Source organism: Stomoxys calcitrans, chromosome 2, assembly GCF_963082655.1.
Source record: "Stomoxys calcitrans chromosome 2, idStoCalc2.1, whole genome shotgun sequence".
Lineage (NCBI taxonomy): Eukaryota > Metazoa > Arthropoda > Insecta > Diptera > Muscidae > Stomoxys > Stomoxys calcitrans.
In genome coordinates, this window is record NC_081553.1 from 213,751,406 (window position 1) to 213,767,659 (window position 16,254).

The 16,254-nt window shown below is 36.2% G+C and overlaps 1 protein-coding gene across 1 annotated transcript in view; it reads left to right on the plus strand.

The window, feature by feature from the left end:
- Positions 1-15,538, plus strand: part of LOC106092597 (extracellular sulfatase SULF-1 homolog) — a 134,046-nt gene extending 118,508 nt beyond the window's left edge. The window contains exon 14 of the mRNA XM_059361762.1: positions 7,957-15,538. Within this exon, the coding sequence (XP_059217745.1) occupies positions 7,957-8,767 (811 nt within the window). The 3' untranslated portion in view covers positions 8,768-15,538. The remainder of the gene's footprint in view (positions 1-7,956) is intronic.
- Positions 15,539-16,254: the final 716 nt, after the last annotated feature.

The following is a 16,254-nucleotide window of genomic DNA, read 5'->3' on the forward strand; positions in this document are numbered from 1 at the left end:
ATATTGAAGTTAACTTGTGAAACAAATTTTCAGTAAACATCAAAAAATAACCAAAATAAATTTTTTTACGGAAAAAATGAGTCCAACAATTTGTTAACTCCCTGTATTTTCCAATTTCCAATATCCAGGAGCATGCATGGATTAAAAAGCCAATATTCTCTCTCCAATGATGCTGGTTGAAGCTATATTTCATAGTTTTCTTAGAAAAAATACACAAAAAATATTTTTTTTGGGCGTAAATATCTGTTGTTATTTTAAAGGTCGAAAACGATGTATCTCTTTAATTTTTTCGAATCTCGAAAATCCAAAAGCATTCCGAGATTTGAATCAAAGGGAAATCATGAAATAAACAGAATTTCTTAAAATTTTCACTTTTGTTTTTTTTACATAATTTGAGCAAATATGGTAGGTAGCCTTTTAAAATTTTAAATTTTTGATGCCTCAATATTTTGTTAAAGAGAGTTAATTCCGAAAAAACTCTGTTTAGCGCAATCCCTAGGGTTTTCTTCAAAAAACAAACTCACCTTCGCATAATTAATATCCAAACCTGTAAAAAGTACCTCCGATATTTATACATACCGTCGAAACCGCATAACTGCAATACGCTTAAATGAAAAATCCCGCTTAAATGAAACTTGAGGGAAAGAGACATTCGTTTTTGTGTTATTCAATGCATTTAAATTAGCTTAAGTGAAAAATCGCTTAACTGAAAATTCCGCAAAACTGAAACAGCTTTTACACCCCAATTTGCATTTTATGGGAATTTGAAGTCGCATAAGTGAAACAGTATTTCTATGGAAAACTATCTGGAATTCGTAAAACCAAATTTTGATATCGCTAATTATTTTCTCTGACTTTTAACGGGTTCTGCTGCCACTTTAGGCAGCAGTTAGCATGATCGCCTATGACGCTGAACGCCTGGGTTCGAATCCTGGCAAGAACATAATAGGCGCGAACTGGGAGCATGATTTTTTCGTTGGTTAAGGAATTTATGAATGAGATTGAGTGTGAAAATCCTATTTTAATAGGAGATATGATTATAAGAATTGGGTCGTAGGCGCGAGACAAGGCTAAATTTTGTGATATTCGTACGTTAAGGTACTAGAAAGTACCCAATTGTACGAAATGGTAAGAATTTGCGCAGCGCTAACGGGAGGAATTTGGACCCAAATTTAAGAGCGTCTGGATAAAATGGGATTTGGTAACAATTTTCCCAAAATAGTATTGAAAGTGGGAGAACTATTTCTATTTCGTTTAATAACGAAATTGGTACAAGAGTACTTAGGTACACCATGGCAAACTAAATGAGTTGCGTAAAGCAGTATTTGGAACTTTGAATATTTTGGTTCTAAGAGATACCAAAAATTTACGAAATATACGCACTTTGCACAGGGCGAATGGTGAAAATTTACTCATGAACATTCGATTAAGAAACAGGGGCAAACTTCTCACATATCAATTAGTGCTGTCCGATTCAAGTTTCTCAATGATAAACGACCTCTTTTTATAGCCGTGTCCGAATGGCGTGCCGCTTTGCGACACCTATTTTCCTCTTTTGGGGAGAAGTTTTTACATGCCAAATGTCGCCACCATAAGGAAGTGATAGTCACCGCAGAAAAGTGTCTTTTTTTCATCGGCCATGCTAACCTCTGCGCTCCGGTGGCAGCAGAACCCTTTAAAAGTCAGAGAAAATAATTAGCGATATCAAAATATGGTTTTACGAATTTTCTTTATGAAGCGTATTTTTCAAATTCCAGATAGTTTTCCATAGAAATACTGTTTCACTTATGTGACTTCAAGTTCCCATAAAACGCAATTTGGGGTGTAAAAGGTTTTTCAGTTAAGCGATTTTTCACATAAGCGAATTAAATTGCATTGAATAGCACCAAAAACGAATGGCTCTTTCCCTCAAGTTTCATTTAAGCGGGATTTTTCACTTAAGCGTATTGCAGTTATGCGGTTTCGACGGTATGTGTATATATCGGAGGTACTTTTTACTGTTTTTGGATATTAATTATGCGAAGGTGAGTTTGTTTATTAAAGAAACCCCTAGGAATTACGTTAAACCGAGTTTTTTCGGCATTATCTCTATTTATATGTACTCAACTAACAAAATATTGAGGCACAAAAAATTTTTAACTTCAAAAGGCTACCTACCCTCTTTCGTCAAATAATGTAATTAAACAAAAGTTTCACGATTTTCAGGAAAATCTAAGGTGGTTACAGCAATTTCAAACTCATTTACAATCTTTTTGCACTTTTGGATGTCAATTATGCGATTTTGAAGCAATACTCGTAACGTTTTCAAGGAAATAGAAGAGAGTATTGCTTCATCCAGCATCATTACGGAAAGAGATTTTCTTCACGAATCCAACGGTATGCACAGAATTTTGAAGTTCACAAAACTAAGGATGTTACAGCAATTTCAAACTCACGTTGATTTTTTGCATTTTTCGGATATTGATTATTCGATTTTAAGCTTTTTTCTTGAAGGAAAAACATAGGAGTTGCACTAAACCGAATTTTTTGCCATTATCTTCAATGCTGTATACTCAACTCGAAAAATTTTTTCGCATCAAAAATTGAAAATTTTCATAAGGGGTTAGCCTTTGCTAAAAAAAATGCAAAAAAATAAAATGTGAAATTCCAAGTAATTCTGTTCACTTTACGAATCGTCTTCGAATTTCGAATTGCGGAATGCTTAAAAATTTTCGAAATTCGAAAAAATGAAGGAGTTACAGCGTTGTTAGCCTTGAAAACGACTTTGAATTTTTACGCCCAAAATAAATTGGTTTTTGCTATGTTTTCCATGGCAACCTTAACATTATCGCTTCATCGCAAAACTAAGGATGTTACAGCAATTTCAAACTCACTTTGGTTTTTTTATACCCTCCACCATAAGATGGGGGGTATACTAATTTCGTCATTCTGTTTGTAACTACTCGAAATATTCGTCTAAGACCCCATAAAGTATATATATTCTTGATCGTCGTGAAATTTTATGTCGATCTAGCCATGTCCGTCCGTCTGTCCGTCCGTCCGTCCGTCCGTCCGTCCGTCCGTCCGTCTGTCTGTCGAAAGCACGCTAACTTCCGAAGGAGTAAAGCTAGCCGCTTGAAATTTTGCACAAATACTTCTTATTAGTGTAGGTCGGTTGGTATTGTAAATGGGCCATATCGGTCCATGTTTTGATATAGCTGCCATGTAAACCGATCTTGGGTCTTGACTTCTTGAGCCTCTAGCGTGCGCAATTCTTACCCGATCAGAATGAAATTTTGCACGACGTGTTTTGTTATGATATCCAACAACTGTGCCAAGTAGGGTTCAAATCGGTCCATAACCTGATATAGCTGCCATATAAACCGATCTTGGGTCTTGACTTCTTGAGCCTCTAGCGTGCACAATTCTTATCCGATTGGAATGAATTTTTGCACGACGTGTTTTGTTATGATATCCAACAACTGTGCCATGTATGGTTCAAATCGGTCCATAACCTGATATAGCTGCCATATAAACCGATCTAGGGTCTTGACTTCTTGAGCCTCTAGAGTGCGCAATTCTTATCCGATTGGAATGAATTTTTGCACGACGTGTTTTGCTATGATATCCAACAACTGTGCCAAGTATGGTTCAAATCGGTCCATAACCTGATATAGCTGCCATATAAACCGATCTTGGGTCTTGACTTCTTGAGCCTCTAGAGTGCGCAATTCTTATCCGATAGGAATGAAATTTTGCACGACGTGTTTTGTTATGATATCCAACAACTGTACCAAGTATGGTTCAAATCGGCCCATAACCTGATATAGCTGCCATATAAACCGATCTTGGGTCTTGATTTCTTGAGCCTCTAGAGGGCACAATTCTTATCCGATTTGAATGAATTTTTGCGCGAAGTATTTCGTTATGATATCCAACAACTGTGCCAAGTATGGTTGAAATCGGTCGATAACCTGATATAGCTGTCATATAAACAGATCTGGGGATTTGACTTCTTGAGCTTTTAGAGGGCGCAATTCCTATCTGATTTGGCTGAAATTTTGCATGACGTATTTTATTTTTACTTTCAACAACTGTGTCAAATAAGGTTCAAATCGGTTCATAACTCGATATAGCTGCCATATAAACCGATCTGGGATCTTGACTTCTTGACCCCTAGAGGTCGCAATTATTATCCGATATGCCTGAAATTTTGTACGACTGATCCTCTCATGACCATCAACAAACGTGTTTATAATGGTCTGAATCGTTCTATAGCCCGATACAGATCCCATATAAATCGTTCTCTCTATTTTACTTCGTGAGCCCCAATGGACGCAATTCTTATACGAATTGGCTGAAATTTTACACAGGTCTCCAACATATAATTTAATTGTGGTCCGAACCGGACCATATCTTGATATCGTTTTAATAGCAGAGCAACTCTTTTCTTATATCCTTTTTTGCCTAAGAAGAGATGCCGGGAAAAGAACTCGACAAATGCGATCCATGGTGGAGGGTATATAAGATTCGGCCCGGCCGAACTTAGCACGCTTTTACTTGTTTTAGCATTTTTCGGATATTAATTATGCGATTTTGAGCTTGTTTCTTGAAGAAAAAACATAGGAGTTGCACTAAACCGAATTTTTTGCCATTATTTTCAATACTGTATACTCAACTCGAAAAATTTTTTCGCATCAAAAATTGAAAATTTTCAAAAAAATTTTCAAAAAAATTTAAAAAAATGCAAAAAAATAAAATTTGAAGCTGCTAGTAATTCTGTTCACTTTACGAATCGTCTTCGAATTTCGAACTGCGGAATGTCTAAAAATTTTCGAAATTCGAAAAAATGAAGAAGTTACAGCGTTTTTAGCCTTGAAAACGACTTTGAATTTTTACGCCCAAAAAAAAATGGTTTTTGCAATGTTTTTCATATCAACCTTAACAGTATCGCTTCATAGCACCTCTTCGGAAAGGGATTTTTGTCACGAATCCAACGGTGCTTTAAAAATTGTCAGGTTCGCAAAACTAAGGAAGTTACAGCAGCTGCAAACTCACGTTGGTTTTTTTGAATTTTTGGATATCATTTATGCGATTTTTAAGCAATACTCGTAAAGTTTTCAAGGAAATAGAAGAGAGTATTGCTTCATCCAGCACCATTACGGAAAGAGATTTTCTTCACGAATCCAACGGTATGCACAGAATTTTGAAGTTCACAAAACTAAGGATGTTACAGCAATTTCAAACTCAATTTGGTTTTTTTGCATTTTTCGGATATTGATAATGCGATTTTGAGCTTGTTTCTTGAAGGAAAAACATAGGAGTTGCATTAAACCGAATTTTTTGCCATTATCTTCAATGCTGTATACTCAACTCGAAAAATTTTTTCGCATCAAAAATTTAAAATTTTCATAAGGGGTTAGCCTTTCCTAAAAAAATGCAAAAAAAATGAAATGTGAAATTCCAAGTAATTCTGTTCACTTTACGAATCGTCTTCGAATTTCGAACTGCGGAATGCCTAAACATTTTCGAAATTCGAAAAAATTAAGGAGTTACAGCGTTTTTAGCCTTGAAAACGACTTTGAATTTTTACGCCCAAAATAAATTGGTTTTTGCTATGTTTTCCATAGCAACCTTAACATTATCGCTTCATGAAGCACCTCTACGGAAAGGGATTTTTGTCACGAATCCAACGGTGCCTTACAAATTGTCAGGTTCGCAAAACTGAGGAAGTTACAGCAGCTGCAAACTCACGTTGGTTTTTTTGAATTTTTGGATATCAATTATGGGATTTTAAAGTAATACTCGTAAAATTTTCAAGGAAAGAGAAGAGAGTATTGCTTCATCCAGCACCATTACGGAAAGAGATTTATTTCACGAATCCAAAGATGTGCTAAGAATTTTGAAGTTCGCAAAACTAAGGATGTTACAGCAATTTCAAACTCACTTTAGTTTTTTTGCATTTTTCGGATATTGATAATGCGATTTTGAGCTTGTTTCTTGAAGAAAAAACATAGGAGTTGCACTAAACCGAATTTTTTGCGATTATCTTCAATACTGTATACTCAACTCGAAAAATTTTTTCGCATCAAAAATTGAAAATTTTCATAAGGGGTTAGCCTTTGCTAAAAAAATGCAAAAAAAATAAAATGTGAAATTTTAAGTAATTCTGTTTACTTTAAGAATCGTCTTCGAATTTGGAACTGAGGAATGCTTAACAATTTTCGAAATTCTCAAAAATTAAGAAGTTACAGCGTTTTTAGCCTTGAAAACGACTTTGAATTTTTACGCCCAAAAAAAATGGGTTTTGCAATGTTTTTCATAGCAACCTTAACAGTATCGCTTCATGTAGCTCCTCTACGGAAAGGGATTTTTGTCACGAATCCAATGGTGGTTAAAAATTGTCAGGTTCGCAAAACTGAGGAAGTTACAGCAGCTGCAAACTCACGTTGGTTTTTTTGAATTTTTGGATATCAATTATGCGATTTTGAAGCAATACTCGTAAAGTTTTCAAGGAAATAGAGGAGAGTATTGCTTCATCCAGCACCATTACGGAAAGAGATTTTCTTCACGAATCCAAAGATGTGCTAAGAATTTTGAAATTCGCAAAACTAAGGATGTTACAGCAATTTCAAACTCACGTTGATTTTTTGCATTTTTAGGATATTGATTATGCGATTTTGAGTTATAGCGTTTTTAGCCTTGAAAACTACTTTGAATTTTTACGCCCAAAATAAATTGGTTTTTGCTATGTTTTCCATAGCAACCTTAACAGTATCGCTTCATGTAGCACCTCTACGGAAAAAGATTTTCTTCGCAAATCCAAGGATGTCTGAAAAATTGTGAAGGAAGTTACAGTAGTTCGATTCGGACCATAATTGAACTGAATTACGCCCTTTAGGGGCTCAAGATGTAAAATTGGGAGATCGGTTAAATGGGAGCTGCATCTGGCTATAAACCGATTCAGACAATAATTGACACGTATGTTGAAGGTCATCGGAGAAATCGTTGTTCAAACTTTCACCCAATTTGGATAGAAATTGCGCCCTCTAGAAGCTGAAAAAGTCAAGACCCCAGATCGGTTTATATGACACCTATATCAGGTTATGGACCGATATGAACCATACTTAGCACAGTTGTTGGGTATAAAAATGAATATTTAAACGCAATATATTACCTGTTTTATCAGCAATTTAATCCAATAAAATATTTTTTTTATAAATGCAAAAAATATCAAAAATTTTCTTTTATTAAATTGGTAAAAATGTTATTTGGGGGAAGGGACAATTTTCAAATAAATTGAGTTAATACACAGATAGGAAAAATAGGTTTCAAAATCATGCACCAACGTTGCGATTATCATACACAAGCGTTGTTGGAAATATTGTCAACAAACGTGAATGATTTTGTGAACAATCGTTGTCGATTCATACAAAGACCGTTGTGGTCATCATCCCTTTGAAATGTGTATATGTAGCAACCTTAAGTTTAGATGACTCTTAAACCTTGTATGTGTATAGCCGGCCGTGGTGCAATGTGTTAAGGCGTTTGAGATTGATGGAACACAGGTTGGATATTCATCGGCACACAAAATCTTTTTGTGATCTTTTAATAAACTGTACACCTGAAGTTGTCAGAATGTGAACGTCTGTGGACGTTTTGTTCAACATAACTGTTGTTGATTTATAAATATTTGTTGTTGATCTAATAACATCTGTGTGTTGATTCACTTTTATGAACGAATGTGGCCATTTTGTCAACGCCGTGCTTGATTTTTTCTATGGGTGTAATTGGATTTTTGAGCAAATGATAAAATTGTTAATCACTAATACAAATTCGTTTATAGGTCCGATTTCAGCGAATTTTTTTAATTGAATGTACAAATTTCTTAATTGAATAATTTTTTCCCTTTTAAGTCCGATTTCAGCGAATTTTTTAATTGAATGTACAAATTTCTTAATTGAATCATGTTTTTCATTTTTTCTGTGTAGTATGTATCAACTGTTTTGACTTGATATGCATCAACTGTTTTGACTTGATATGTATCAACTGTTTTGACTTGACTTTGGTCTTTGTTCTTGTTACTCTACGAGAAAGTTTTTGTTTTCTTATTGTCTCCATTATTTCGATTGTCTTTTACAGTGGATGGTCAACGAATGCCAACAACATAAGACGTAAACAATGGAAATTGCACCAGCAGCAGCAGCAACAACATCAACATCATACTTATTACAGCAGCCACCAACCGATGGGTCAACAATTTAGAAATACATACAACAACAACCACAACAATCATCAGCACCAACACAATAGATTGCAGCAGCAGCATCAGTTGCAGGAACATCAGCAACATCAGCATCATTATCAACAACAACAATTGCCCTTGGAACGTGCGACTAGTTTAAGAAGAAATCGTTTCCATGAAGACAACAACAGTCGACAGCAGCAGCAGCAGCAAGTACCACACCACCTACAACAGCAATACAATACAGATGTTCATAAATCTATAACGACAACAATACGAACGGATATAAACAACAAGGACTTGATTCAGATTTCTGACAACAGCAGAGGTGGCATTGGTAACAGTGTGACTTCAACTTCAGAGGCCTCACCAATAGCGGCTTCATCAATGGAGGCCTCCTCAACAACTGCAAAAGCAGCAGCAGCTGATGATACATCATCAATTAATGATGACGACCTAACACTAGAACAGCAGCAGGAACTAAGGTCTTCTCATCATCAGCAGCCACACTCAATAACGCCATTACCCGAATTAAGTCTGTAGTCAAGTCTTTAGAAAATCAAATCCCTGTGAAATTTCTTAACTTATTGTAAAAAACAAAAACAAAATCCCCTTAAACAAAATTCGTCATTACGATATTTAAAGTTAACAAAAAAACGTTATAAAGCAAAAGAAATTCCAAAAAAAAAAAATCTAGAAAGACGTTCCCAAGTTATTGGTTATATCCCCTCTATCTATCACTCTTTTCAAGAAGAGTAAAAAATCGCCATTCCCAAAAACGTCCTCCTCCATCCCAAACATAATGTTCGAAATGATATTAACGGAAATTCGAAATTATATTTATTAGATGTAAATGAAAACTACAACAACAATAATTGTATGTATATGCTCATTATTTATTAGAAAATATATTATAAAACAGAAAAAAAAAACAAATAAATAAAAAATAAACAAAACAACAGTAAAACTACAAATATGCGCTCCTTCAACAACATATCCGCCAACTGCATATCTCTTCAAAAAGCAAAAAAAAATGAAATCATTAAGTACTACACATTAAATTTAATCATTTATTGTTGTTGTTAAATAACATTACTGAAACTATTTAAGAATAATAACAACCTAAGCTTAACTATATAATCTATCTACATACATTATATACTTACACAATGTTCATTTATGATAACTAGGACTTGATAATAGCAAAAATATTTTCATTAGCATGCTACCAAAAAAAAACATTGGTCTACTCCACTTTCAAAAATTAATACGTTTTTGTACCATCAACCATATAAAGGGGGGGGATAGACTAACTTCGATTTCCATTTGTAACTCACGATTTTAAAATCCAGATGTAGGCCGCATTGTTGTTGTAGCAGTGAAGCATCCCCCTATAAAGGGGGATAGACTAACTTGGATTTCCATTTGTAACTCACGATTTTAAAACCCAGATGTAGGCCGTATTGTTGTTGTAGCAGTGTGTTGTGTTCTATCTTACGTCTGTTTGATTGTGTCGAATATCCAGATCCGGCAACTCTCGACTCGTCTAAGGTGGTTTGCGTCCAGAGGGATCTGGGTTTGAAACGAGTGGATCTGGTTGGGCAGTGAAACAGGTGACGTGTGGTCCCATATCACAATCGGAACACATGTTGTTCAATAAATTGACGGTTGAACAATATGCAGCATCTCTTCTTCAGTCACGGTTACGTCGCAAGAAGTGACTGAGTTCGTCCCATCTACCGGGGTTCGAAAGTGACCTAACAGTAGACCACAACCTGCTTAAACCAATACCTTAATTACATTGCTCCAAGTGTTCCCGACGCAAATTCCGCCAATGTTTTATACCCACCACCGAAGGATGGGGGTATATTCATTTTGTCATTCCGTTTGCAACACATCGAAATATCCATTTCCGACCCTATAAAGTATATATATTCTTGATCAGCGTAAAAATCTAAGACGATCTAGACATGTCCGTCCGTCTGTCTGTTAAAATCACGCTACAGTCTTTAAAAATAGAGATATTGAGCTGAAACTTTGCACAGATTCTTTTGTTGTCCATAGGCAGGTTAAGTTCGAAGATGGGCTATATCGGACTATATCTTGATATAGCCCCCATATAGACCGATCCTCAGATTTAGGGTCTTAGGCCAATAAAAGTCACATTTATTATCCGATTTTAATGAAATATGGGACGGTGAGTTGTGTTAGGCCCTTCGACTTCCTTCGTCAATTTGGCTCAGATCGGTCCAGATTTGGATATAGCTGCCATATAGACCGATCTTCCGATCTTAGGCCCATAAAAACCACATTTATTATCCGATTTTAATGGAATTTTGGAATTTGGGACGGTGAGTTGTGTTAGGCTCTTCGACATACTTCGTCAATTTGGCTCAGATCGGTCCAGATTTGCATATAGCTGCCATATAGACCGACACTCCGATTTAGGGTCTAAGGCCCATAAAAGCCACATTTATTATCCGATTTTGCTGAAATTTGGGACGGTGAGTTGTGTTAGACCCTTCGACTTCCTTCGTCAATTTGGCTCAGATCGGTCCAGATTTGGATATAGCTGCCATATAGACCGACACTCCGATTTAGGGTCTTAGGCCCATGAAAGCCACATTTATTATCCGATTTTGCTGAAATTTTGGACGGAGAGTTGTGTTAGGCCCTTCGACCTTCTTCGTCAATTTGGCTCAGATCGGTCCAGATTTGGATATAGCTGCCATAAAGACCGACACTCCGATTTAGGGTCTTAGGCCCATAAAAGCCACATTTATTATCCGATTTTGCTGAAATTTGGGACGGAGAGTTGTGTTAGGCCCTTCGACTTCCTTCGTCAATTTGGCTCAGATCGGTCCAGATTTGGATACAGCTGCCATATAGACCGGCACTCCGATTTAGGGTCTTAGGCCCATAAAAGGCGCATTTATTGTCCGATGTCACCGAAATTTGGGACAGTGAGTTAAGTTAAACCCCTTGACATACTTCTGCATTATGGCACAGATCGGTCAAGATTTGGATATAGCTGTCATATAGGCCGATCTCTCGGTTTTAGGTTTTGGGGCCATAAAAAGCGCATTTATAATCCGATTTAACTGAAATTTGACACATTGACTTATGTTAGGCTTTTCGACATCCATGTTGTTTATGGTTTAGATCGGTTTATTTTTAGATATAGCTACTGAAAAGACCAATATTTTTGTTATACACAATTGAACAATGACATGTACCTATTAGTATTTGGTCCAAATCGGATCATATTTCGATATAACTGCTATGGGACATAAGGTATGCAATTTTCAGCGCATTTTGATGACAGGTGGTTTACATATATACCTGAGGTGGTGGGTATCCAAAGTTCGGCCCGGCCGAACTTAACGCCTTTTTACTTGTTTTAACTACCCTGTTTATCTCCAAATTCAGCTCGCTGATTCTGGGATCAGTGGTGTCCGTTCAACAAATTCTATCACGCTCGTGAAATTGAGTCGAACTTGGAGTATTCGACCTGCTGGTATAAAGCGAGCGGCGGAATTTCCCCTCGGCAACTAGTACATTTGAGCGAGGTGTCAGTACACTGATGGGGCGATAAGTGTATTCTCAGAAACCGATCGAAGCGGCCTTCTTCTGATTTATAAATGTTCATCGCTTAAAGGAGCGCTGGATAGTGAGAATTATGGGTAGGTAGTCTGTTCCCAAAGAAATGACGACTTGCCAGGATACGTCACTCAGGAGATCAGGGGAAGCAGGAGACCAGCTACTGCACCTCCTCGTAATCCAGGTGGTGGCATCCTCATTCACCGTGTAAGACGTGGAGCCTTCAATCTGCTCTGCCAAATCTATCCCCAGCTGGTCGTTACCTAGGGGAGAATGCCATGAAGTGTGAGGCCCCTAGAACCAGATGACTTATGTCGGGCTTGTAAGCTTGGCCATTAACTGGGCCACAGCTACCAACCGGCGGTATGTATACGATGTATAGCTCTCTGTCGGCAGTACCGGACCTGACAGCTATCCCCATGCACTCCATGTTGGGGCCAACAGCGCCAGGCGCAGGCGAGATGTGTCTATACTGCACGGAATGGTGTATCACGGAGGCCAATCCCCCACCTCCATTCTCTAAGCGATCCTAACGTATCACATTGTATCCCTGACACATTTTCACTGGCTCTCTTTCGATTCTTTCAAAGGCTGCAGTTACTACTTCCGGTGACCGGCCTTTAATGTCGATGTCGTCTGCATAGGCGTGTAGCATGTGTTCTCTTGTGATTAGTATGTCATATCTATTCACATCTACATCTCGTACAATCTTCTCCAGCAGGATATTGAAAGAGATCACACGATAGACTGTCTCCTTGTCTGAAACCTCGTTGGGTATTAAATTGTTCGAAGAGATTCTTTCCTATTTTTACTGAGCAACGCGTATCAGCAAGTATCATCCTGCAGAGTCTTAAATTTGCATGGATACCAAATTCAGATATGACTTGAAATACCTTTGAACGTAAAGGGGTATCGAAAGCGGCTTTGTAGTCATAAAAGAGAGGGTATTTGTTGAATTGTCCCTCTCGAGTCTTTTTCATGCAAACTCAGCAACTTTCGAGTCTTAACTTGTTTGCTTTGGTATAAAAACGGGTGCCTTGTGGAACTTGTATGGCTTTACCTTGAGCCAATTTTTCAATATATGTTGTATACTTTCGCGGGATATTTTTAAATCTTGAACCATTTGTACGGCCACTATGGCGTAGATTTTATTGAATTCAAGCCTTTACTCGCCAAATCATTTCAGATGTATTTGCAGTTTTTTTTACCATCACCATAGTTTGGCAACGCTGTCAGTATTATAATAGAAATGTATGGTGCAATACACAAACATTTTGTTCACTTTGAGGTTTTTGAGTTCGCCAACAATAGGCGATTGTGATTTTCCAGCCAAATATTATAGCACAATCACAATATTATGATTGAATTGCATCACGAATAACTTTCTTTTAAATAAACTCAGAAGCAAGTTTCTTTTGGTGGCTCGTAGCCAATATAATGAACTGTCAATAAAACGAATATTATGTAGCTGTCATTTCTAGTTTGACTCATATACCAGTGTGAATTTGGTAACACTTCGTCAGCTACCCTTAACAAAAATTGGGCTGAACATCGTTTGTTTTTTAGAATTTTAAAACTCAATTTTTCGAGAGCCTGCATTTTTATACCCTCCACCATAGGATGAGGTTATACTAACTTCGTCATTCTGTTTGTAACACCCCGAAATATGCGTCTAGTATATATATTCTTGATCCTCATGACATTTTAAGTCGATCTAGCCATGTCCGTCCGTCTGTCTGTCGAGTAAGGAGTAAAGCTAGGGGCTTGGAATTTTGCACATATACTTTTTATTAGTGTAAGTGGGTTGAGATTGTAAATGGGCCAAATCAGTCTATGTTTTAATATAGCTGCCATATAAACCGATCTTGGGTCTTGACTTCTTGAGCTTGTAGGAGGTGCAATTCTCGTCCGATTTGACTGAAATTTTGCATGTGGTGTTTTGGTATCACTTTCAATAACTATGCCAAGTAAATTTGAAATCGATTTATATACTGATATAGCTGCCATATAAAACAATCTTGGGTCTTGACTTCTTGAGCCTCTAGGCGGCGCAATTTTTATCCAAATTGGCTAAAATTTTAAATGAGATGTTTCGTTATGACTTCCATTTGCTGTGCTAAGTATGGCGCAAATCGGCACATAACCTGATATAGTTGTGATATTAACTGATCTGGGATCTTGGCTTCTTGAGCCTCTAGAGGGCGCAATTCTCATCCGATTTGGCAGAAATTTTGTACAAGGGCTTCTCTCATGACCTTCAACATACTTGTCCAATATGGTCTGAATCAATTTATAACTTGATACAGCTCCAATATAAACCGATCTCCCGATTTTGCTTCTTGCGCCCCTACAAGGCGCAATTCTTATCCGAATGGACTGAAATATTACACAATGACTTCTTCGATGTTCAGCCTTCATTTATGGTCCGAATCGGACTATAACTTGATATAGCTCCCATAGCATAACAGTTCTTATTCATTATTCTTTGGTTGCCTAAAAAGAGATACCGCGCAAAGAACTCGACAAATGCTATCCATGGTGGAGGGTATATAAGACTCGGCCCGGAAGAACTTAACACGCTCTTACTTGTTATACCCTACACCACTACTGTGGTACAGTTTATTATAACTTAGAGAATTTGTTTGTAACACCCAGAATCACTTTCTGATTCGATTTAGCTATGTCCGTCTGTCCATATTAATTTGTGTACAAAGTACAGGTCGCAATTTTCATCTGATCATCTTCAAATTTGACACAAGCATTTTCTTGGGCCTAGAGACGAATCCTATTGAAATTGGAAAAAAATCGGATCAGATTTGGAAATAGCTCCCATATATATGTTCGTCCGATTTTGACTAAAATTGCATTTTTTTAGTCATTTGTAAACCGTTTCTCACGAAATTTTGCACGAGGGTTTCTCTTACAAGTCTTGATATTATTGGGGAATTTTATAGAAATCGGTTCAGATTTAGATATAGCTCCCACATATATATGTTCGCCCGATTTGGACTAGTATTGCAATAACTTGGCCATTTGTTAACCGATTCACACGAAAATTGGCACAAAGGATTCCTTTATGACTCCCGGTATTGTTATTGAATTTAATAGAAATCGGTTCATATAGAGATATAACTACCATATATATGTGAGAAGTTTACCCTTGTTCCTTAGTGGAATGTTAAAGGGCAAAATTTGCAATATACATTCGTCCGAGTTTGAATGATACTCAAGAGTTTAGTTATTTGTGAACAGATCTTCACAAAATTTGGCACAATGGTTATAACTCTTATAACTCTTCTGATGACTAATGAATTTCATAGAAATTTGTTTTAGATGTAGCTCCCATATATATGCATCTCCCGATTTTCACTTTTAAGGCCTTTGCTAACCCATGTATCAATCGATCTTCTCAAAAAAATCAACTTTAAGCAAATTTTAAATTCGACGACTTTGCCTGCATATCCAATGTGGTTTAGGGTATCAAAAGGTAGGATTCGCCCGACTTTAGCCCGTCCTTATTTATTTTCTTTTGAATATTCTAAACCCTTTGGGGTAGACCAATAATTATATACAAAAAAATTATAAAATTTTAAATATGATACAACTAAACAAGGCTATTAAATCCTTACTGTTCTCTGTCAATATGCATACATGCTCTGTATAACTAAAGTACCTAACTATTGCTTAAACAATAAATCTATTTAAAAAAAAAAAAAAAAACAAAAAACAAATATTTCAAACTTATATTAAACATTATTGAGAGTAGGAAAGAAAATCAATGCACTGCATCTATTTTAAAGCTAAAAAAATAGCAGTTAAATCTCAATTATTAGATTCATGTCTTGTAGTGTCATAGCAGTGTTGTATGGTGACATGACAAGTTGTAGCCAAATGGCTCTTATTGCTAGAACATTTGAATGTCATTTGCAGAATTTTCAGTATATTAGATAATGATTGCTAACAGAGGCAGTGCATTGATCATTATAAGAATATTTTAATTATTTCTCTCCACCAAATAAAGATTTGCTTTATAACAATAATTTTTGAAAAAAACTAACACAAATATCTATGATAGAACTCTATTAACATTTCAAAGCAATTGGTTTTCTGTAGTAAAAAAAAAACAAACATATATATGTATGTATGTTGTTTAAAACTAAGACTGTTTACAATAAATTAAAACAAAGGAGGCAAAGAAACATTTATTAAAATTAATAAATAGATTGCAACTATATATGTATAAGTTTGTTGAAATAAAAAATGTAATATGTACACAAGAATATTTTTTAAAACTTCATTCAATGGCATACATATTAACATAGGTATGTATTTATTAAAAAAAAATAAAAATTATTTTACTATGGGTTGCCCAAAAAGTAATTGCGGATTTTTCATATAGTCGGCGTTGACAAATTTTTTTACAGCTTGTG